The 25,140-nt window shown below is 36.9% G+C and overlaps 1 protein-coding gene across 2 annotated transcripts in view; it reads right to left on the bottom strand.

Moving 5' to 3' along the window:
- ZNF385B (zinc finger protein 385B) overlaps positions 1–25,140 on the bottom strand; it is a 305,144-nt gene that overhangs the window by 23,252 nt on the left and 256,752 nt on the right. For both annotated transcript variants that reach the window (XM_023542798.2, XM_003406190.3), the window contains one exon: positions 9,284–9,446. In XM_023542798.2, the coding sequence (XP_023398566.1) occupies positions 9,284–9,446 (163 nt within the window). The remainder of the gene's footprint in view (positions 1–9,283; positions 9,447–25,140) is intronic.

Here is a 25,140-nt window from a genome sequence, read left to right as displayed (position 1 = left end):
ATTTAACTGACTTTGGGCCTTTGTCAAATATCAGCTGTTCATATGTGGATGGATTTGTGTCTGGATTCTCAATTCTGTTCCATTGGTCTACGTATCTGTTCTTGTACCAGTACCAGGCTGTTTTGACTACTGTGGTGGTATAATAGGTTCTAAAATCAGGTAGAGTGAGGCCTCCCACTTTCTTCTTCTTTTTCACTAATGCTTTACTTATCCGGGGCCTCTTTCCCTTCCATACAAAGTTGGTGATTTGTTTCTCCATCTCATTAAAAAATGTCGTTGGAATTTGAATCGGAATTGCATTATATCTATAGACTACTTTTGGTAGAATAGACATTTTTACAATGTTAAATCTTCCTATCCATGAGCAAAGTATGTTTTTCCACTTATGGAGGTCTCTTTTGGTTTCTTGCAGTAGTGTCTTGTAGTTTTCTTTGTATGGGTCTTTTATGTCTCTGGTAAGATTTATTCCTAAGTATTTTATCTTCTTGGGAAAAAAAAAAATGGTATTGATTTGGTGATTTCCTCCTTGATGTTCTTTTTGTTGGTGTAGAGGAATTCAACTGATTTTTGTATGTTTATCTTGTATCCTGATAATCTGCTGAATTCCCCTATTAGTTTCAGTAGTTTTCTTGAGGATTCCTTAGGGTTTTCTGTGTATAAGATCATGTCATCTGCAAATAGAGATACTTTTACTTCTTCCTTGCCAATCTGGTTGCCTTTAATTTCTTTATCTAGCCTGATTGCTCTGGCTAGGATTTCCAGCACAATGTTGAATAAGAGAGGTGATAAAGGGCATCCTTGCCTGGTTCCCAGTCTCAGGGGGAATGCTTTCAGACTCCCTCCATTTAAGATGATGTTGGCTGTTGGCTTTGTATAAATGTCCTTTATTATGTTGAGGAATTTTCCTTCTATTCCTATTTTGCTGGAAGTTTTTATCATGAATGGGTGTTGAACTTTGTCAAATGCCTTTTCTGCATCAATTGATAAAATCATGTGGTTCTTGTCTTTTATTTATATGAAGGACTTCATTAATTGTTTTTCTAATGTTGAACCACCCCTGCATACCTAGTATGAATCCCACTTGGTCACGTGAATTACTTTTTTGATATGTCATTGAATTCTATTGGCTAGAATTTTGTTGAGGATTTTTGCATCTAAGTTCATGAGGGATATAGGTCCCTAATTTTCTTTTTTTGTGGAATCTTTACCTGGTTTTGGTATCAGGGAAATGGTAGCTTCATAGAATGAGTTTGGTAGTATTCTGTCCTTTTCTATGCTCTGAAATACCTTTAGTAGTAGTGGTGTTAACTCTTCTCTGAAAGTTTGGTAGAACTCTGCAGTGAAGCTGTCCGGGCGAGGGCTTTTTTTTTTTTGAGAGTTTTTTGATTACCTGTTCAGTGTCTTCTTTTGTTATGGGTCTATTTAGTTGTTCTACCTCTGTTTGTGTTAGTTTAGTCAGGAAGTGTGTTTCTAGGAATTCATCCATTTCTTCTAGGTTTTCAAATTTGTTAGAGTACAATTTTTATAGTAATTTGATATGACTCTTTTAATTTCATTTGGGTCTGTTGTAATATTGCCAATCCCATTTCTTATTTGGGTTATTTGCTTTCCTCTCCTGTTTTTCTTTTCTTAGTTTGGCCAGTGGTTTATCAATTTTGTTGATTTTTTCAAAGAACCAGCTTTTGGTCTTGTTAACTCTTTCAATTTTTTTTTTGTTTGTTTTGTATTTCATTTTATTCTGCTCTAATTTTTATTATTTGCTTTCTTCTGGTACCTGAGGGTTTCTTTTGTTGCTCTCTATTTGTTCAATTTGTAGGGATAATTCTTTGATTTTGGCCCTTTCTTCTTTTTGTATGTGTGCATTTATTGATATAAATTGACCTCTGAGCACTGCTTTCGCTGTGTCCCAAAGGTTCTGATAGGAAATGTTTTCATTCTCATTGGATTCCATGAATTCCTTTATTCGATCCTTAATGTCTTCTATAACTCAGTTGTTTTTGAGCAGGGTATTGTTCAGTTTTCACGTGTTTGATTTCTTTTCCCTGCTTTTTCTGTTATTTATTTCTACTTTTATGGCCTTATGGTCAGAGAAGATACTTTGTAATATTTCAATGTTTTGGATTGTGCTAAGGCTTGCTTTATGACCTAATATGTGGTCTATTCTAGAGAATGTTCCATGTGCACTAGAAAAGAAAGTATAGTTGGCTGCTGTTGGGTGGAGTGTTCTGTATATGTCTATGAGGTCAAGTTGGTTGATTGTGGCATTTAGATCTTCCGTGTCTTTATTGAGCTTCTTCCTGAATATCCTGTCCTTCGCTGAAAGTGGTGTGTTGAAGTTTCCTCATATAATTGTGGAGCTGTCTACCTCACTTTTCAGTGCTGTTAAGAGTTTGTTTTATGTATCTTTCAGCCCCGTCATTGGGTCTGTAAATATTTAATATGGTTATATCCTCCTGGTATATTGTCCTTTAATCATTATATAGTGTCCTTCCTTGTCCTTCGTGGTGGATTTAACATTTAAAATCTATTTTGTCAGAAATTAATACTGTCACTCCTGCTCTTTTTTGATTATTGTTTGCTTGATATGTTTTTTTTCCATCCTTTGACTTTTAGTTTGTCCCTAAGTCTAAGGTGTGTCTCTTGTACACAGCATATAGACAGATCATGTTTTTTTTATCCATTCTGCCACCCTCTGTCTCTTTATTGGTGCATTTAGTCCATTTACATTCAGTGTAATTATAAATAGGTATAAGTTTAGTGCTGTCATTTGGTGTCTTTTTTTGTGTGTTGTTGACAGTTTCTTTTTCCTAGTTAATTTTTTTGTGCTGAGTAGTTTATCTTTATATATTGTCTTTTCCTTGCTTGTTGAGTAATCCATCCCTGGTCATGGGTATGGGATAAAAGAAAAACAATGCCCCAAAGTCTACAAAATCGTGACTTTTAGTTGGGATGATTCAAAATGCTACTGAAAATGTGGACAGTGTTAAAAACAACCAAACTCTACCCTTTTAAGAGGTAGTTCAAGGCTCCTGCCATATTGGCCATGTCCGTTCTCAGCATTTACCTCTATCTCAGTGGGTATATTTGATTCAGGACATGTAAAGCCCACAATTGTCAAGCTGGAGCACTGAGAACATTTGTCATTTACTTGAAATGAATGTTTTTATTCAAACTTGCCCTTGAAAAGATCTGTTACTGGTAAAGCTTTATTCCATCACAAAGTAAATGCTACAGACAGCATACTGCATAAGAACTAAAGATTATTGATAAAACAAAGCCTGAACAGCTGTTTATTTCTCTACCACAGTGCCTACCAAAAAAGTATTAACAGTCAGCAAGTAATTTAAAAGTAATGTATGGTCCTATTCACTAATTCTACAAAAGTGGTATAGTGGTTTCTGACTTTGCCCCTTGGGATACTTGGATTTACTTCTCTAAGTCAGAGAAGTAAAGGGAATAATTGGAGAACACAGAACAAGAAGCCCTGAGGTAGCTCCTGTTGTGATCTAGTGGGATTTGAGTTGTGGAACCTCATGCAAGCCATGCAACTATTCCAAGACCCAGCTTCTTCACTTTTGCCGTATTTTTTGGAGCAGCTCAAAGGTGGCAGCTATATATTATTATTTCTCTTTGTATCCCTAATATACAACACAGTGGGGAAAAAAAACCCAACTAGGGTAGGAGCTCTTCGTGGGCTAAAAAAGAAAAAAAAATAACTTTTTATTCATCGTAACACCTCAGTATCTAGCAAATATACTCTTTTAGTATAGATAATATAGAATTATTGAGTGAATAAATGGATATCATTGTACAAATGAATAAAAGATGTATATTAATTTCTGTCCTACCTAATTTGACAGGGTTGGTGTGAGGGTTATACAAAAACTTATTTGTGACTCAATTTTATAAGCTGATTCTATTTTAAGTTGATCCTATTGTTATATTTCAAATAAATAATGCTGGTTCTATCATCTTTGCTCTTAGTTGCATGAATGAATGTATCTATAGCATTTTGAATCAGTCCATCTTCTTTTCATTTGTTTAGACAGCAAATGGATAAAAGCTGTTCAGCTCTAAATAGCTTTATATACTTTGAAATATAAATATATTTTCCCTATCTTGCTATCTAATTAATTTTTTTTTTTTAAATCCAGTGCTAAAGCCTAGACATGTGCACCATTAGGTTGACTATCAAAATATTTTATTCTTTTCAAGAAAATAAGGTTTTTTGAAGGCTCTGTAGTTTTTGAACTTGTTATGAGTTGTTAAATGCTGTCACAAAGGAGACTTTGATTCGCTGTGTGGGGCATATTATCACAGGAAAGTGTGCTGTCATATGACATTATGACGCTTGAACTCTAGGGAGAAATTCGGTACAGTGTCTGGCCAATATGTTCTAGCCGTCTTCCTGAAGCTGCCTAATGCTTGGTGTGTTTTGACCCCTATTCTCCCAAAGCACATTTCTCTTCCCTCCCACCATGTTTCGAACTCTCACTGATGCATCATTAAAGAGTTGGGACAGATCCTAGGAGACCACAAATATACTCCTTTGGATTTTAAATTTAATTCCACCTCAACTTCTCAAAAGTGAACAGGTCAACTAATCTTACTTAAATGTCTTTAATGAAACATATTTATTTTCCACTTATGGAGTCAAAGCTTCTTGTAATAAGTGAAATTCCTCCTACTGTAGTTTAAACTCATTTTCTTTGCTAACTTGAGAGGAAAAACAAACAAAAACTTGATGTTACCCTGGAGTTTTTATATGTGATAGAATCTGTTATAATAAATCCCTTTGTATTATACAGATCTGGATATAGCATGAGCTAAATTATACAGGCAGAGTTACCAACATTCAACTTCCAGAAAATTTGTACTTGCCTTTTAATAGTACATAAATTTGCCCTCACTTTGAAGTGACTGAACCAACCCCTGTTCACAACAAATTCTTCATCACAATCACCTCACTTGCTGTGCATTTAGCTTTTAAATCACTGAAAAGGTGATTTTTTAAGCTTTTTCTTGCACTAACCTGAAACCAAACCAAACCTGTTGCCGTTGGGTTGATTCGGACTCATAATGACCCTATAAGACAGAGTAGAACTGCCCCATGGAGTTTCCAAGGAGCAGCTGATAGATTTGAACTGCCAACATTTTGGTTAGCAGCCAACCTCTTAATCACTGTGCCACCAGGGCTCCTTTCTTGCAATTAAAAAAACCCTTTGCTATGGAGTCGATTCCAACTTGCAGTGACTCTGTAGGACAGAGTAGAACTGCCCCACAGAGTTTCAAGGAGCACCTGGTGGATTCAAACTGCCAATTTGGTTAGCAGCTGTAGCACTTAACCACCATGCCACCAGGGTTTCCTTCTTGCACTAAAGTAAGGCAAGCTTATCTACCAATTCGACTGAAAGATACAGTTAGGAACAGATCTTTTTTGTAACCTGGGCACTTCCTGTATCTTCGAATGTAACATAAAAGAGAGAAATGGTTGTCCCAGTGCCAACTTAGTAAAGAAGGGTTCCCTAGCTCTTGGGACCTTGCTAGGTCAGTTTTTAGAATAGTTTATGCTCTCAAGGAGGAGAAAGAGGCCATCTGTGGGTTCCATGCTCCTTGTCAGATACTTGGAAATCATACTTCGCCTTGACTAATGTTCAGTGAACCCCAGTACGCTTCTTTCCAAGAAACTCCCTTCCTTAATACTTATTTTCGCCTCCTCAAAATTTGCCTTCATTGAATAACTATCCGTTGCTAAGCTATTGATGCTAAAACATGAGAATGGAAACTGAATTAATCAGTCCTATGGATATTGTGAACACCTGGATATTTGAAATCTGGCAGCTGAGACACTGAGTAATGGACATTTTAACTTTTCATTCAAGTATCTAAGAATCACATGGATACTGCTTAAGCCCATTCGACAGTTGCTCTTCATTCAGAAGATAAAGACCAATGCTAGGGAATTTCAGTCTCATAAGAGTTGCCAATCATTCAGGAATTTTCACTGTGACTGTTACTCTAATTTTTGGCTGATTCTTTGAGGGCAGTGCTGTGTGAAATAAAACACTTTAGTCAATTAAATTTCACAGTAACCATTCCTCTTCCTGCTCTCTTGCTCTACATATCCCACCTAGGTAATTTATGAAGGACTTGTTCTCACATCTGCTTTTCTTCTAAAACAGAGTTTTACGTGACGTGAAATCAAGTTACCAACAAGAATCTCTGATTCTGACAAAGCTGTGGGAGCTTTGTAAGGACTTAGAAATAGGTGGTTAACACCAGGTTATTTATTACATCGTTTAGTCCAGATTCCCCATCTAAGCAAAGCTTCTAATCTTCCAACTTGAAGAGTCTATAAAACATGTTGTAATTCTTGTTTAGAAGCTGGCATTCTGTAGAAGGTGACAGAAGAACATAACACCTATTTAGCAAATAAAGCCTACTTTTTTTTAAATACTGCCATCTTTCAATAACTTTGGCATTGCTTTTGTGGATATAATAAAACAAATAAAAATGTTTCATTAGTATTAATATTTATATAAAACATGGGAGATATAAAGAAGTAATTTTAATGGTCCAAGCAAACAAGTTGCCAAATAATTTATGCATATTTTGAGTAAGGAAACATGGAAAATTAGGTAACTCCAAAATACAGGTGACTTTCATTACTTCTAGTCCAAATATGGACAGTAACATGGTGAGTGAGGTCAGTACTACTAGACCACAGCTACTTTATGGGCTGGGTAGGGAAGTGTCAGAGGAAACAGAGAATGAAGGATTAAAGATCACCTCATACTTACTGGGAGTCTGTGGGTGGTACAAATGGTTAAGCACTCAGCTACTAACCTAAAGATTGGCAATTTAAATCTACCCATAGGCAACTTGGAAGAAAGGCCTGCTAATCTACTTCCAAAAGATCACAGCCATTGAAAACTGTAGGGAGTACAGTTCTACTGACACATGGGGTTGCCATGAGACAGAATTGACCTGACAGCAACTGGCTTGGGCTTTGGTTTTCAAATCTACTGAAGAAGAGATATCGTTCTGGAGATTCGTTTTCCCTTCTCCACTCACCCCCAGGGTTCGCATAGATTTTAGTTTTCTTCTTGTTTGTACCACTGCTATACTTGATCCTGGTGTGTTCCTATTGCTCGCCAAGCAGAGACAACTGTTTAGGAAGTTTCTCTGTTTCACTGAACATTGGCTAGTATTCGAGTGTTGGAATAAAGGCTTTACATCATTAAAGATTATTTCAACAGATACTCATTGGGCACCTTGTAGGTATAGGCATGCTGCGATTGTCACCCAGACACCTTACTTGGATTTTCTATTTTGGTACTTTATTCTTTCCTTCTACCTCTAATCTTTGACTTTTTCCTTCTACTTCCTTTCCTTATCTCCCACACCGTTCCTTCTTCCTCTATCTTCTGTTCTTTTATTGACTCCTTTCTTATGGATCCTTATCTGTTTCCATTTTCAACTCTCTTTTCTACTCACTATTTTACTACTTCCCCATAACAAACTCAATTCCCAAATGCTAGTATGATATTTTAAGTGGAATATTGAATACATGCTGTAGCAATGTTGGAACATTTACAGTACCCACCAACTGTGCTCAAGTCACAAAATAATCTGAAAGAATGAAGTGGTGCTAACCTCCATTATTTTATCACTTTACTTATAAGTACTGCTGGATCATAATTCAGGTAATAAAAATCTTTGACACAGCATTGTTTCACAGAAGCAGCAATATCCTGTAGAAAATGAAACCAGGCAGGACAGTCAAGAGATGAACCCAACCTACTCTTTCAAACACTGAGTAACCTTCAGCAAATAACAACCACAGGTGTACACATGCTTTTTTGTAAGATGGAGATAATATTTGATCCTAATATCTGACAGAGATGGGTTAAAGATAATTAGATAACATATATTAAAAAGTTTTGTTCTTTAGAAGAGAAGTACTATGTAACAATCCAGTACTTGTTATTATCTGTTCATCAGATAACAAGACTTAGTGATTCTATCATACAAAGAACAAAAAACCTTTATTATCAAATATTGGTTAGCTCTCTCCTTCTAAGCTGCAGTTTTTGGAACCAGCATGTATGGGACCTAATCAATAATGGTCTCTTCCTGCATAGTTTCTTTTTATGAATAGGCTTTTCTGAAGCTTCCTCTGATAACAATGGATTTCCTTTTCTCCAAAGGCCCTTGGCAGCCATAGGAAAGCATTCTTAAGCCTCCTTCTTGAATTTACAATGATACGGAGAGCTGAAGAGAATCATAAGTACGTGTGTATGTTGTTTTTCTAACAACAGAGAGGTCCCTCAAGAGAGTCAAACATAAGGGAAAGGGACAATTCTCTTAATCTCCTTTCACAGACACTGTGCTTCAATTAGCCACCGAAACAAGATGACATAGCCATCATGGGCCCTGAGGGGCAGATATGAGAGTGTGAAAGCCTATTAAACATCCAATTTCCTGGTATCCATGCTAGAAAAATAACATTTTTCCCTTTCCACTGAATCATTCAGTTTGAATCTACTTAGTAGTACTGTTGACTCACTGGAACTATGAAATACACTCTTCTTAAGAGGTACTTCTGCTAGTAGCTCATTTCCAATTATATAAATTTCTTTTATTAGTCAGTTCATAACTTTGTAAATAATTCCCTCAAAATCTTTGAGTTCCTTTGTAATTCTGAGAGAAACTACGAAGGTCTTCAAAAATCATTTCTTTTTTTTAATTATTGAACACATGCCCACATTCATTTAGTAATGCCATTCTCTCAGAAAACTACTCTTCTGCCCCTCCACTCCTCTTATCAGGGTAAGAGAATAAAAAATTGTCTATTAGTAAACAAGTTTAAAATTCCTCTACTGAAAAAGCCTCTAGTAAAAACCAAACATAAGTGGAATAAAAAGAAATAATAATCCACTCAGTATTTTAGATCCGTTTCCTGATTTTTATCTAAACACACTGTAACCAAGTAGCTTCTACTTCTACATGCATATATACTTATATATAAAAATATATATTTATACACACACATGCACACACACACACATATATATGCTTAAATGTATATATTTAACAACACAGAATGGTAACATATCAAATGCTTAGATTCCGTGCAAACACAAAGCTTCCTGTGAAGGAAATATATTAATGTTACAAAAACAAATCATGGAGAGTAGCATTCAGTAACTGTGGGGGGGATGGGAGCAGGACAGGGGACAGGAGGAACACAAAAATGTAAAGAACAAAAAGTGTCATTGACCTGATTTGTCAGAGATGTTGCCTGTGATTGGAGTGATGGAGCAGCTGGGATTAGCCTTTGCGCTGTCCTTGGAAGAAACCATTTTGGGTTTATTTTTCGTTGCCTCTAGTGCTTTGACCTTCTTGGCATGTTTACTTCCTTTGTAGTGGGCCTCGGCCTGGCTCTACAAAGGAGAACAAATCAGGCTCATTTTTTGCTAGTTACAAATACCACAATGGATGATCATGCAGGAAAAAAATACATTCAGTCATAGGTACCACAGACATTTACAACTCAGCACTCACCTATGCTTTTGGCATTTAATCAAGTGGTAGACAAGCATCTAAGAGGTTTTTAGCACATTGAAACCTTCTATATAACATGGAGCAGATGTGTCCTTAAAAACCAGAAATGACATGAGTGATAACAGGGCTAGGGCAAAACTGTCACAAAGGTGGACTTTGTCATCAGTGCCCTCCCACTACTGCCCTGTTGGAAGTACTTTTCAAACATTTGGCCTTCAGAGGCCCCAGACTGGCTGGCAACAAGCTTCTTGCGTGTGCTACCAGAGCATAACCTTCTACAACCATCCCATTTTTTCCACTTTCAGTTAAAAACCTGTCTGTCCTGTGTCTACTTTCTTCTGGACTCTGCTTTGAGACCAAATGATCTGATAAAGCAGCATGTTAATAGATTGTGTTGTTGTGTGCCATTGAGCTGATTCTAATTTATAATGACCCTATATTATAAACTGCCTCATAGGGTTTCCTAGGCTGTAATCTTTACAGAAGAAGATTGCTGGGTTTTTCTTCCTGCAGAGTGGCAGGGTAGGTTTGAACCACCAAGCTTTCAGTTAGCAGCCAAGCACTTAACCATTGTGCCACCAGGGCTCCTTTAAAAGATGCTAGTAAGTGGAAATAGCACAACAGTCTTGAGATATCTACGGCTCCTCCTGTGCCATTTTGACAATTCCTGTTCCAAGAATACACATAAGCTACCAAGGTAGGAACAATCCTTGGTTTGGATCGATGTGACTGTGCAGTCGAAGCAGTTAATGCTCGATTCATTTATACGATGCATAACTGAAGTAGGACTGTGACTTCAATACCATATCAAAGAGAAGAAAAAGAAACAAAAAAGAGTAACTATTAAAAATCTCCAGAAGACAAAAATAAATTATAGGAAACCAAGAAAACATTTCAACAATTTACTGACATCTGGAAAGCTCCTCTCTGCCTAAAGAACAAGTCCTCTATCTTTCTGGTGTCTAGTACTAATGTTCAAAAACCCTGGTGGCACAGTGGTTAAGAGCTATCACTGCCAACCAAAATGTCAGCAGCTCGAATCTACCAGGTGCTCCTTGGGGCAGTTCTACTCTGTCCTGTAGTTGGAATTGACTTGACTGCAGTGGGGTTTTTTTTTTGTTTTTGTTTTAGTACTAATGTACACATTAACAAAATAATCTATGTATATTCATTTCAATTTTATTCTAAATATGCCCCCAAAATATAAACACACACTTCTTAGTAAACAAGCAAACATATATGGTATATTAGCTTAGCTATAAAGGTGAAATGAGCAATAAGTCTATTATATAAAATGAGTTTTCATTAGAGGATTTCTAAAGTAATACAGGAAAACCTGCAAAAGCTGGAATCTGCGTAAGGCAGAAACCTTTCAGAGAAGGAAAACGTAAATATTTTTCCACTAATAGAGAGCAATAGAAAAGTGGTAAGATTGTACCCTGTCAAAAAGTGGAAATCTTGTGAGACCCAGAAAAACAAGTCAGTGTTGTCGAGTTCTGGCTCTCAGAGGTTTCACTGTAATAATTTTTTTTACATCAGTTTTCTTTATACATGTTTATATGTTTGAAGATGATTGCTTATACTTTTCCTCAGCAAGCAGAATACATACAGGTGGGGTATGTTTGTGTGCGTGTATGTGTGCGTGTGTGTGTGTGTAGGTAGAAGTGACAGTGGACAAAATGGGTTCCTTGCCCCTATGGGCAGGTATGAATTGAATTATGTCCCCCAAAATATGTGTTGGAATTCTAACTCCAATACCTGTGGATGTAATCCTGTTTCAAAAGAGTTTTCTTTGTTACGTAAATTAGAGCATAGCTGAGTAGGGTGGGTTCTAAATCTAATCACTTCTGAGAGCAGGTTAGACACACACACACACTGGAGGAGGACATATACTGTGTGAAGATCATCTACAAGCCTAGGAAGTTTTTGACATAGCTAAGACCCTGATTTGGATTTTTAGACTCCAGGATTGTGAGAAAATACATATATTTTTCTTTAAAGCTACCCACTGGTTATATTTCTATTACCACAGCACTAGGAAACTGAGCCAGGCCCAATGAGGCTTCACCCACACATGTGATGACAGGTGTAATGCAGAGCCACACATCTGCAAGGGTGAACTAACACGGTGAAACATTCAAGTTGTGGGAGATAGAAAACAGCAACAACAAAAATGACCAAAGGGGAGTGTTATTAATGGAAACTTCCTAAAATTGGTAACTTCTGACTTGAGATTTGAAGAAAGGAATAAATATGAATTGACAGAGAAAAGTACATTTCTGGTGGGAAGAAGTAGGCCTAAAGAAAGGGCTGGAGTTGAGTGCCAGAGCAGTGAGGGGTATGGCTAGAAAGGGACCCATGTGGGCCTTGTGGTAGAATATCTTCAATATGAAGCCAAGGAACCTGGACTCTATGGAGTAGGATGTCACTGAGATGAGATTTTCAAGCAGGGGTATGATGATGTAAATTTCAAATGGGGGCAATTTCTACAACTATGTATTATTTGTTGATTGAATATGAGAGGAAAGAGATGAGGCAGTCTAGAAGGCAGCAGGAGAATATATAACCTTGAGGTAAAATCATGAATGGAGAATATGAATATTTAAAAAAAAAAAAAAACCTCCTAATTAGAATAAGATCATCAATATCTTGAAGCCTTGGTCATTATCACATCAGTTAGTCCTTCTGCCCTTTGCTCAAACAGAACCATTTCAGTTCTAACTACTAGATACCAAGTACTCTCTCAACATGCCATGATTAGACTAAACCACTTAAGGCTAACTTTAGTGTGTTGTTGGAACGTTTCTTCTGATTTCCCTGGTTGTTTTGCCCCAGCTCACCAGGCACATGGTGCTTTGCACTTGGCTGACACCCATCTACACTTGGTCCAGCAAAACTGGTGATGTTGAGCACCACTTCAACGCCAGCATCACTTCCAGATCTTGGTGGAGGGTAAAATCACTTCATGAATGAATGCTCATGAACGATGCTGATGAAGTGGCTCATGCCAAATATTATGTTTAATGCAATCACAAATCTCAAGGTTCATGCAGTGGGCATTATACCCATGCATTTGCTCTCCCATCTGAGCTGGAGCTTATTGATAAATTAACCACACATTCTGTCTTTCAGTATTCCTTGACTCTCCTGTGCTATTTCTTTTGGGTTGGGAGGCAGTTAGGAAAACAATATATTGCCTTGGTAGTAGTGCAGTCTAGGGACAGGGTTTAGTTCTGTATTACAATTGAAGATATATCAGTGATTTCCCTAGTGTATAACCCAGATCACCCAGGATCTGTAGCCTTGTACTGACTGTACGCAGTCCCTAATTTCCTGTTTATCTTTTAATAATGTTTTTAGATCACCACTGACTTATCATGGCTCTTACTTCATTTGCTCAAGGACTTTTCATGATGTTCTCTGTCAAGCCGAAAAAAAAAAAAAAAAATCCCAAGAAAGGAAAAAATATAACATTATTTTTAAGTCTTTTATTTATTACCAACTAAGTATGGTTAGGAGCCCAGTAGCACAGTGTTTAAGAGTTCGGCCACTAACTAAAAGGTCGGCAGTTTGAATCCATAAGCTGCTTCTTGGAAACTCTATGGGGCAGTTCTACTCTGTCCTATAGGGTTGCTATGAGTCATAATCGACTCAACAGCAATGGGTTTGGTTTTTTGGTTTTAAGTATGGCTAAACCCAGCTAATAAAAAAAAAAATACAGTTGCATAAATTAAGAAAATTTACAAATAAAAATTTAAAAATTGATAATGTGAGAAGTAATGATAATAATAATTAATAATTATTGAGCACTGTGCCAAGTGTGGCTCCAAATGCTTTATACATATTAGTATTTAATCTCCATAATACCCAATGAGGTAAACAAAAAAAATCCATTGCTGTCGAGTTGATTCCAAGTCATGGTGACCCTATGTGTTACAGAGTAGAACTGCTCCACAGGCTTTTCTTGACTGTAATTTTTATGGAAACAGATTGCCAGTCCTTTCTTCTGCATGCCACTGGGTGAGTTCAACCCACCAACATTTAGGCTAATATTTGAGTGCAACCTGTTTGTGTCACTCAGGGAACTACTTCCCTGTGAGGTAGGTACCAGCAGGTGTGAATTATCCAGTAAGCAAGGTAAGCACAGCCTTACTTGTGCTAACTTACTAATCTGTAGTGAACAATTTCACATGAGTTTCACCGCACCACATCAAAATGAAACCTATGTGAAATTGTTCATTACAGATTAGTAAGTAAGCACAAGTAATCCCTTGCTTACTTTGTTTCCTGAGTCATCTGCCCTTGTCAGGGATTATAAAATTGAAAAGACTTTGATTCTGTAAGAAGGTGCTGTGGTGTTGGAAGAGAGACAGATGCCAGCCATACCTAGAAGCAGAATCTTTGAAGTGGTGAAAAAATGTGAAATTGTTCACTACAGATTAGTAAGTAAGCACAAGTACACCTGTGCTTACCTTCTTACTGGATAATCTATTCCTGGGTATCATTATAAGCCAGTATTTTATAAACAGGAAACCGGGCATAGAGAAGTAACTTATCAAGAGTAATACAGGTATATATAAAAGCCATTTAGTAGATCTGACATGCTTACATATGTTCCTCTCTCTATTTAATTATATATCCACACATTATACATACATGTATCTATAATAAATTAACATCATAATTTTATTAGAAGTGAAAAATCATACACAAAGAAAGCACATTTCTTGTAATGATGTAGTGAAGGATTATATCTTAATGTCAGGTAAGTTTTCATACGTAGGAAATATCTGCTTAATTCATGGGATATATTCTAGCATAATAAAGTAGGTCCAATCCTGGTGAGTAGCTAAGACAGATTATTTTTTAAGTATATAATGATTATTATAAGGCATCAGGAGCCCTCCTAAAAACTCATCTTTCCAAGTACGCTGCTACTTGGAAAGTGCAATGTTAATGTGGTACCCTTTAGCTAAAGAAACACAGTTCTCTAAATAAAACTGCCTAGCACAAGATAAGCAGAGTATCATTTCCTCATTACTATTTCTTGGCATCACTGCAGAAATTTAACAGCATGAATTAGCACATGGGATAAAGATCCAGCTAAGTGACACCTCACTAGATGCCAAGCCAGAAAGAACTCTCCGTGGCCATGATCCACTTTTCCTTAAACGTTATTATGTTCTGAGGCATGGAGAGAAGTCCAGTCAGGGTCTTAGCTTCGACCCGCTTGGAACCCTTGCTGAGAATATGCATTTCCAACCCAGATACACTGAATCAGAACCTACATTTTAACAAGATTCCCAGGTGATTCTTATGTATAATAAATTTTGAGAACCACTGCTCTACTAGTGGTTCTCAGAATTGGTCCCTAACCAGCAGCAGTAGCACTGCCTGCGAACTTGTTAGAAATGCAACTTCTCATCAGGGGTTTGAGCCAGACAGAACAGGTTTGAAGCCCTGCTTAGCTTCCACTTATTGCTATTTGGGAACAATGAAGTGGAAGATTTTTGTGTGAAGTCAGAGTGGCAAACACCACTCACTCACATTTGACATCTTTCCAATTCCCTGGTGGTGTCCTTAATAGTGGCACTTTGCTATCTTCAGTAGTATATCTGAGGGACTGTCAGTCAACAGCTTCAAAATATTGGGCAAATCATCAGGTGAAACTGAGACACTGTTAAATAGCAACAAGATTAACCTGACTTCATTATCTAGGGATCTCCTTAATTGAAAAGTGAAAGAAATCAGAAACAGAGCGGGAAAAATCCATGAACTAGGCAACACAATCAAGCCCAATTAACAGTGGCTCTTGCATCACTTCTAAGAGACTTAGTTGGCCAAGCCAACTTATTTTACACTGCAGTAACTACTCAGCAGCCACATGTTTGTCTAGCACTAATGACTTGCTATTTCCCCTTCAAAAGTGCTGCTGTGCCCCCAAATAGCCCTCAAGAATTGCCAGAATTAGAAAGAGTTGCCTGAACCACTATATTGCCCTCCATATAAGAATTCACAGGCACCGAGGTTCTTCTCTCAGAGGCCACCTCAGTAGCTACATGACCATCCACTGGTAGAGGAATGACTTTAATAGGAAATGACTTCCTGGAATTTTCTCTTCCATTAATCTCCATCTTTGTCACTAAAGCTCTTCACTTTCCCAATCCTCTGCATCTCTCAGGATCTCACTAGCCCCAACAAAAAAGATAAAGGATGAGATAGTGTATTGCTTTGAAAATAAAAATGTAATCAAGTATTGTTAATGAGAAATTCTAAAATTAACTGTGCTCATATTTCTGGCTTTTACCTTATTTCTAATTTGGATTTTAGAGAGGTGACTAGAATCTTGAAACATGATGCTAAACTGTGTTCACTTTATATGGAAAGAACAGTGCCAAACACACTGTTTGGCACTGTTCTTTCCATATAAAGTGAACACATAAAAACCGCTTGGGAAAGGCAATGCCCCTGGAAAATGCACCCAGCTATCTATTTACCGATTGTGGGACAAAGTACTTAGTTTGACCCTTTGACTCTAGTTTCTGAAAATAGCCTGAGCACTTTAGGTGCTCTCTGTCTTTCTAAAATAGCCAGGCAAGTAGGGGCTACACAGGCCCCATACCTGGAGAATTAACTTTAGGAAGGGAGGCGGGCCTAAGGTAATCATATATATTCACTGATCGGATGGATCATAACTACGAATTAAGGCCCAAGTTATGCATATTTGTTCAGATTCCAATGACTAGGAGACCTGGGACCTTGGAACATTATTTTTGGAGCCTCATGGATTGGTGAAAATATCCATGCATGGGAGAGGGTGCAGTGTGTCCCTGTGGACAATGGAAGCCTCCTGGTGTGGAGACCTCTCCTAGACCTTGCCTGATGTGTCTGTATGCTTGCATCCTCTCCGGTTATAATAAATATGCAAATATAAGTATAGGTAATATTTTCCATGAGTTCTGTAATTCTAGCAAACTGCTGAACCCATTAGGGGCAGTGAGAACCGGCAGAGAGGCTGGCCTTTGCCTATTTGGCAGGGGCCAGAAGGACAGAGTCCTAATTGGGAAGACCCAACTCTGGGTGGTTAGGGTCAGAGAGAAAAAGAGCCACATGGGTGGCTGGTGTCAGAATGATGAAGTGGGACAGTGGGGATATGAGTTATCTTCACATTTTAGAAATTAGCCTTATGTCAGCTATTACTCATACACCATTACTCATACACCAAGAAAGCCAGTCTATTTGCATTTTAAAAAGTGATTAGAACTGTTCCCTTAATTAAAGAAAATACAACATTAAAACTCCTGGCATCTGTTTTTTCTGGGAACTCAGATTTCAATGAGCTAAGCAGCATTATAAGGGAAATAGCAGAGGTCAGTTAATTTTCAGAAAATCCCTATATACAAAATGCCAAATAAAACAGATGTTATATAAACTACTATAAAACAGTCTAAACTAAGAAGGGGAAAATCTGATTATTCTATAAAGAATTATTTAGCACCTGCCACGTGCTAGACAATGTGAAAGAATCGTAGTTGGAAGAAACGACATACACACACATAACTATAATCCAAAGTACAGAGTGGAGTTGTAAAATGGGTGGTACAGAGTAATCAGGAGCTGAGAGTTCAATCATAGCCTCATCTACCTGGGACCAGAAGAACTAGATGGTGCTCAGCTAACACTACTGACTGTTCTAATCAGGGCCAAAATAGATGGACCATGAAAGAATGGGAGAAAAATGTGGAACAGAACCACAAACTTCTAACAAAACAATACAAAATATCAAAAACAAACAAAAAACAGACTTACTGATTAAGACTGGAAGATTCCCCGAGGCTATTGCCCTGAGATACTCTTTGAACCTTGAACCAAAACTAACCTCTGAGATCACCTTTTAGCTAAATAACAGATTGGTTCACAAAATAATGAAGTACCATGCCCCTTTAAAAATCACTTATGTGAGACCACATTTTCAACAATTACTTTAAAACAAAGACGAGAATGTAAGGGGGCAGGGAAATTACATTACTGGAGACGGAACAACCAGAACAGAAATAATGAGTGTGTTCACGTGTTATAAAGAATATAACCAATGTTACTGAATGATTTGTGTACAAATTGTTAAACAGGAACCTAAATTGCTATGGAAACCACAGTAAAATATTATTTTTCAAAAAAAGAGCTATGGGAGTTCAGAGAAAGAGATTGCTTCATATTGGAGGGGATCAGGGAAAGCATCATGAAAAATGTACATCAGAGCTAGGGTCTTGCTACAGGGGCAGGATTCTGAAGTGACAGTGTGGAGGGAAAGGTATTTTGGGCAAAGGGAACAGCATGTGCTAGGGCACTGAAGCCTTGTGAACCATGTAGTGTTCCCTGAGCATATTTGTGTTTCAGCTTAACTAGAGCACAGAGATATAAAAGAAACAATAGAGAAAGCTTGTCATATCAGGCCACCTTGAAAATGATTCTCTTGTAAATCAGAAAATATACATGGTGTCATATAATTAAAACGCATTTAATAAAGAAAATGATTAAGAAGTTAAATATTACTCTTACATCACAGATTTTATCCTCTGCTCCAATCTATAATCTTATATTAAAATAACAACAAAAATATTCATATTGAAGCTTTAGTAATTATTTAAGATATTAGCATGGCACTTAAAATATTATAGTTAAATATATTAAGAAACAAACTAAACATTACTGAGTAAGAGCTAAACACTCGAATCTTTGTTTTAACAAAATTTATTTTTATTTTTAGTTACAAAGCGCTCTTTGCCTACACTTGTCTTGATAAGATACAAGATCACACATTATCAAAGACAAAGCTACAACAAAAGAAACATTAAGATGCACTCAAGAGAAAGGCTTACTTAATCCAAAGATTGCTAGTAAGTCTTTCTGCTGATATTGGCATCCGTAAGGCCTGCAATATCAGTAATAACATACTACTGGCTTTGAAATTCACTTCATTCAATCCTCATCTACTGGGATCTGTCAAAAACAAAGTCCAGACAAAATTATAACCATTATGACGTTTTAGCTTAAAAAGACATAACACCTTTGCTAATTTCTAACTTATATAGCTAAGTATAACATTACAGGTTACTATGGCTTAGCTGGGCTGTCACACTGAATAACTCTGGTGGGCACCATTCACATACAGCTCAATATGAATGGCGTCCCTGGGATTTGTGTCACATGGCTATGGCACTCCATTTTTACTGGCTTTATTGTATGCATGTGAAAAAGACCCAACAACTCCAAATAATTCTACATTACCAAAGAGAAAAGTGGTTGCTCCCTAGGAAGAAAACGATGTGTACTCTACACTGCTGATTCTCTTTGCGCTTAATTTAGATTCTAAAAATATTATAAGACAGAAGTAGAATTCTTGGGTTGGAGCTGCTTTAAATGCCACATTTCAATATATGAGCATTACGTATACATTCATTCATATTATATTATCAAAAAATTTCCATGTAGGTAAATTAATTCATTTCTTAAAATGCTAAAGTCTTTAGTAGGGTTCAAATTAACTTTTCTAATGCAGCCTATTTCGCTGCTATTCATCAGGTTTTCACTGGCTAATGCTTTTCAGGAGTAGACTGCCGGGTCCTTCTTCCTAGTCTGTCTTAGTCTGGAAGCTCAGCTGAAACCTGTCCTCCATGGGTGACCCTGCTGGTATCTGAATATCGGTGGCATAGCTTCCAGCATCACAGCAACACACAAGCCCCGACAGCACGACAAACTGACAGACTGTCTTAGAAGAAGTACAGCCAGAATGCTCCTTAGAGGCAAGGATGGTGAGACTGCGTCTTACATACTTTGGACGTGTTGTCAGGAGGGATCAGTCCCTGGAGAAGGATATCATGCTTGGCAGAGTACAGGGTCAGCGTAAAAGAGGAAGACGCTCAACGAGGTGGATTGACACAGTGGCTGCAACAATGAGCTCAAGTATAACAACGATTGTAAGGATGGCTCAGGACCGGGCAGTGTTTCGTTCTGTTGTGCGTAGGGTCACTATGAGTAGGAACCAACTCGACGGCACCCAACAACAACAACAACAACGCAGCCTAGTAGTCAGCTAAGAGTCTTGACACTCATGATTCTGGTGCACAATTCATTGGTAGACTTACTTTACATATTGAAACACGGAGAAGCCCTAAATGGACCAAACAGCTATGACAGAATTTGCCTGATGAATTAGAAAGACACTGCAGTTTGAGTTAAAAAATCAGCTGGCATATAGCTAGAGCAAAAAATGCTTGCTTTGTAAAGCAGTCTCTTGTAGAGCTCTAAGTGAGTAACATTTTAACATTTTATCAGTGAGTTTTATATCCCACTTGAAGGCGAATTATTAATTTTAAATGGTTCTCAGAAATCTAAATGACTTTCCCTGGATAGTCAAAGATATCCTATATTACCCATTTTGAGTTGAGCAGGATGGGCCATGAGACAGTTGTTTGAGCTTGGTTGTATCAACTATACTCTGAGTTCCAATCCTTTTCATGTTTTAAGCTCTGCTCCATCTCTCTCCTCAAGTTTTTACCTTTATTTAAATTAGGGGATAATTATCAACTAAGGAGCCCTGGTGGCACAGTGGTTAAAGTGCTCAGCTGCTAACCCAAAGGTTGGTATTCAAGTCCACCAGCCACTCCACAGGAGAAAGATGTGGCAGTCTACTTCTGTAAAGATTATAGCCTCGGAAACCCTATGAGGCAGTTCTACTGTGTCCTATAGGGTCCCTCTGAGTTAAAATTGACTTGATGCCTATGGGTGGGTATAATTAAAACTAATTTCTTTTAAAAACAAGTTTATCATATATGTTTCCAAGCAAAGTTCAATCTAGAAGGTGAATTTCTTAATTCTATTAATGGTACAAATTAAAGAGATTGTATTTTGAAAAAGTTTTTTCCCTACCAACCAAATGGAAGTAGGTTTATGTGTTTTTTCAACATACGTAGTGGATAATAAATGAATTTTAATGCCACGATTTCTGTAATATCATCACAGTTTAAAAATTCAGCAATAAAGTACCTGAGGTGCTTACCCTACGGCAATAAAACTCTTCATTTAATTTTCCATTACATTGTTGTTGTTGTTAGGTGTCATAGAATCAGTTCCAACTCATAGCGACCCTATTTACAACAGAACAAAACGCTGCCCGGTCCTTTGCCATCCTCACAATTGTTGGTATGTTTGACCCCATTGTTGCAGCCACTGCATCAATCCACCTCATTGAGGGTCTTCCTTTTTTTGCCTGACCCTATGCTATATTGCAATTTCTGAAAGGTATGTTTACGTTGTCTTCTCGCTTGGGAGTCAGTATCTGAGTCAATTTAAGGATGAGAAAAAAAAAAAAAATTTTTTTTTTTTTTATAGGTGTAAACTCTTAGTATGTGCACTAGAGTTTAACTCAGGCAAGATGAAGTAAACGAACCCTGACAAAACATGCCCTTAACTTCTCTCCCAAATCCAAAAAGGGAGGAAATAATGAATGCCACCGAGAATGCACTTGATAAGCCAATAATTTATTATGCCTAGAGTGGGAAAATTAGTGCTTTGTACATTAACATAATCTTGAATATGAAAGAGCGGGAACATTTTTAATTTATGAAAATATCTAATTTTCTCAAAGATTTATGCATATAGAGACCTAACTTTTTAGAACTTCTAAACCCTAGAATTTTTATGAAACACATGAATATCATCTTTTATTTTTATAATACATTACAAAATATTAAAAATTTCTTAATGATTACTACAGTAATAATTTGAGTCATTTATTTTTATAATTTTCTCAGAAGAATTTAAAAAAGAAAATTATCCACCTTCCTCAAATTAATTTCATATTTTATATTAAACTGGGAAATTTTAGTTAATAATTCTCAGCTACCTGGAAATATAAAGAAGGAAATCTCACAATTTCTAGTGATTTCAAAGCTATATCCCAAGATCCTAATGAGTTTAAGAGTGTTACCATCTTTCGAGGGGGAGATGATTGCCATCGTGTGCTTCATAAAGAGCAATTTAACAATTTATTACTCAATGATAAGTAAACCCATTGCTGTCGAACCGATTCTGACTCATAGAGACCCTACAGATAAGCAAGGCAATATAATTCAAGTCTAGCATTGAAGCTGAGGCTCTACAGCTAACTAATTCAGGCCTTCTGATGGTCTTGTAAATTAGGCTACAAGGCTTCTACACATTAATTTTTAATCAGTCTAGAAGGTATTACACTTACTTCCATTTCCATATTAAAGAAATTTACATAAATGATACTAACTAAATCTAAAATTAGAATTTGCATGTGTCTCCTTATATTTGATGATTTATATTCTTAATGTAGATAAAAGTGGCAAAGTAACTTTGAAAGTGCCATGCTTAGAAAATAGGTTGAAGAATGGCTCTAGTAATATTTTATGTGTTTTACATATTTATACATTATAAATTTACTATTACTCTTTGGAAAACCTGTTTTACAAAACAGGATTTTGTAAAACTCATACCCCAAAACCCTAAATCAATTTTTCAACTCAGCAGACATATTTTATAATTCAAAATTAAATGAAATATGTAAATGTAAAGATTAAAACCCCATAATTTAAAAACATACAAATATAACTAAGAGGAAATAATGAAACTATATATCTCTAATAGTCACTTAGCCAAAAAGAGCCTTGCTAAGGCTGTCTCTATACAAAACTATCAGATTAATCTAGAAGTTTTCATAAAAGAGATTGGTCTACTGGAGGCAAAACACAAAAATGCCTATAACTTTGATTCACCCAAAAATATTTCAATATAATTAGCAAATGCTAAGTGAACTTCCCATTGCTGATTCTATCCAGAAGTCCTGTGTGACACTGCCTAAATATTCTACTCACCAATAACAGTCACATTACAGATTATTCATATAATACACTCGTGCTTCAGGAGACTCAAAAATGAGTAAGACATAGTTTGTGACCTCAAGCTTAGAATGTGGAGGGGATGGCAAAAATGAATATATCATAGGCACAGGGCACAGTACGGGAAATCTTCTCAAAGCTGAAATTTAGTACTAAGAGGGTTCATTCATTCTTTTATTCAACAAGTATTTATTGAATACCCGTTATGTTTCAGGCATCATTCTGAACGTTGGAAGATACAGGGATACAGCAAAATTTATAGTCTAGTATGGGGACATAGAAATAAAATATACAATTATATAAATTTTAAGTAATAAGTTTTAAGTGATACATTCATGAATGTGTTTGGTAGTGTTATAAAAAAAAATTAGAAAGGGTAAGGAGGAGGTACTGTGATTTTCCACAGACTATCAAAGAAAGCCTTTCTGGAAAGGTGGCATTTGCAGAGACCTGAATGACATGAGGGGTGTTAACCAGGTAGATATTTGGGAGAAGAGCATTTTAGATCAAGGAACAGCAAATCGTAGGCTTTTGGCGTTTATTCTGAGATGAGCAATCCCTGCTATGAGTTGGAATCGACTTGACGGCAATGGGTATGGTTTTTCTGTTTTAACCTTGTTTTATTTCTGTTTATGATAGGATCACTGGTTGCTGTGTGGAGAACAGACTGTGTGTATAGCTCAGGGAGATAAGGGGTGCAGCCAGGTAGAAGAGGAGCTGTTACAATCATCCCTAGAGGTGAACAGGGTTTAAAGTCAAATCCCACTGAAAGACAGGAAAGCCTTCAAAAGCGTGACTTTTCTTAACCAATACTTACAATCTGTTTCAGATTGACAATCTTTGGACTTCAATTATCCATGATTTCTGCAGAATTTCATTTGTGTTCAATTAGCTAACCATTGCTTTTGTTTCTTTTAAATTTAAATTTTTGTCTAAGTAACACAATCACACAGTCCAAAATTCGTACAGTATACACAGTGAAAAGTCTACCTCCCCAGTCCCAGCAGCCATTGTTATCACTTTCTTCTGTATCTTGCCAGAGATAGTTTACACGCCTATCAAGCAAATATGTGTGTGTCTTTTTCCTTTCTCCCTATTTCTAGACAAATGAGTTCATACTACACATGCTGTTTTGAACTTTGCTTTCTCTATTTAACAATCGATCATGGAGAGTTTTCCTATGAGTATTTAAAAAGTGTCCTTAATTTTTTCATGCCTGTGTATATTTATTTCATTGTATGAACGAACCATAATTTATTATGCAGTTCTTTATTGATGGATGGTCCCTGGGTGGCATGAATAGTTTGTGTCTAATTACCAGCCAAGAGATTGGTGGTTTGAACTCATTCAGAGGTACTGCAGAAGAAAAGCCTGGCGATCTGCTTCTGTAAAGATTACAGCCAAGAAAACCCTATGAAGCTCAATTCTACTCGGTGACACGTGGGCTCACCATGAGTCAGAATTGACTAGATGACAATGGGTTTTGTTCTTTTAAATTGGTGGATATTTCAGTTGTTTCCAATGTTGTGCTATCACTCAAGATACAAAATAAACATTGTGCTCTAAATATTATTTTTCTCTTTTTTATGACTAGAAATGATTTTTTTTTTAAAAAAGTGCTTTGTAAGGTTAATTGAGTTAGAGGAGAAAATCTTAGTTTTCCTGATCAGTTTCCATACCCTAATTTGTGATTGAATATATATATGTGTGTGTGTATATGTATACGTATGTATGTGTATAAACCCACTGCTGTCGAGTCGGTTCCGACTCATAGCGACCCTATAGGACAGAGTAGAACTGCCCCATAGAGTTTCCAAGGAGTGCCTGGTGGATTTGAACTCCCGATCTCTTGGTTAGCACTTAACCATCACACCACCAGGGTTTCCAGTGTATGTATATATGCATAGTTATATGTCCTACTAAGCACATTTCCGGCAAGCAGACTACAAAATGCCTCCTACCCGGGGACCTAACCATGGAAAATAGGGCCTAGGGCAATTAGCGTTATATTGCTCAATGATCTCTCACAGCTGGCAATGGAAACCATGATGGCCAATAAAAAAAAAAAAAAAAAAGGAACTGCTAAATGGTGCCCGCCTCAGAGGCACACACCCTACCTGTCCCCCACTCCCAGTTAGGACTCTGCTCTGATCCCTACCTGAAAAAAAAAAAACAAAACTTTTTTTTTTTAATATTACCTGAGGCTTAATAAAATAATATAAAAATTTGGTGAGAAAAAAATGTGTCTTGAGATAGGTCACCAATAATGGAAAGGATTTTAAAGGCAGAGGTACATATTTTCAATTAGAAAAAGACTATGATAAGGAAAATATCTCCGAGAAAACAAATCTATGTTTAGAGAAATGTGAATAATTCAGTTTGAATAAAATGTAGGTGTGTGTAATGCTTACAAGTTCAGCAGCTAACCAAAAGGTTGGCAGTTCGAATCCACCAGCCACTCCTTGGAAACCCTACGGGGCAATTCTACCCTGTCCTATACAGTCATTACGAAGTTGTCAAAGATTTCATTTTACTTGGATCCACAATCAACAACCATGGAAGCAGCAGTCAAGAAATCAAAGGACGCATTGCATTGAGCAAATCTGCTCCAAAAGACCTCTTTAAAGTGCTGAAAAGCAAAAATGTCATC

Source organism: Loxodonta africana, chromosome 6 (genome assembly GCF_030014295.1).
Source record: "Loxodonta africana isolate mLoxAfr1 chromosome 6, mLoxAfr1.hap2, whole genome shotgun sequence".
Taxonomy (NCBI): domain Eukaryota; kingdom Metazoa; phylum Chordata; class Mammalia; order Proboscidea; family Elephantidae; genus Loxodonta; species Loxodonta africana.
Note: the sequence above shows the minus strand (reverse complement) of the source record. Positions and strands in the feature narration are given on the sequence as shown.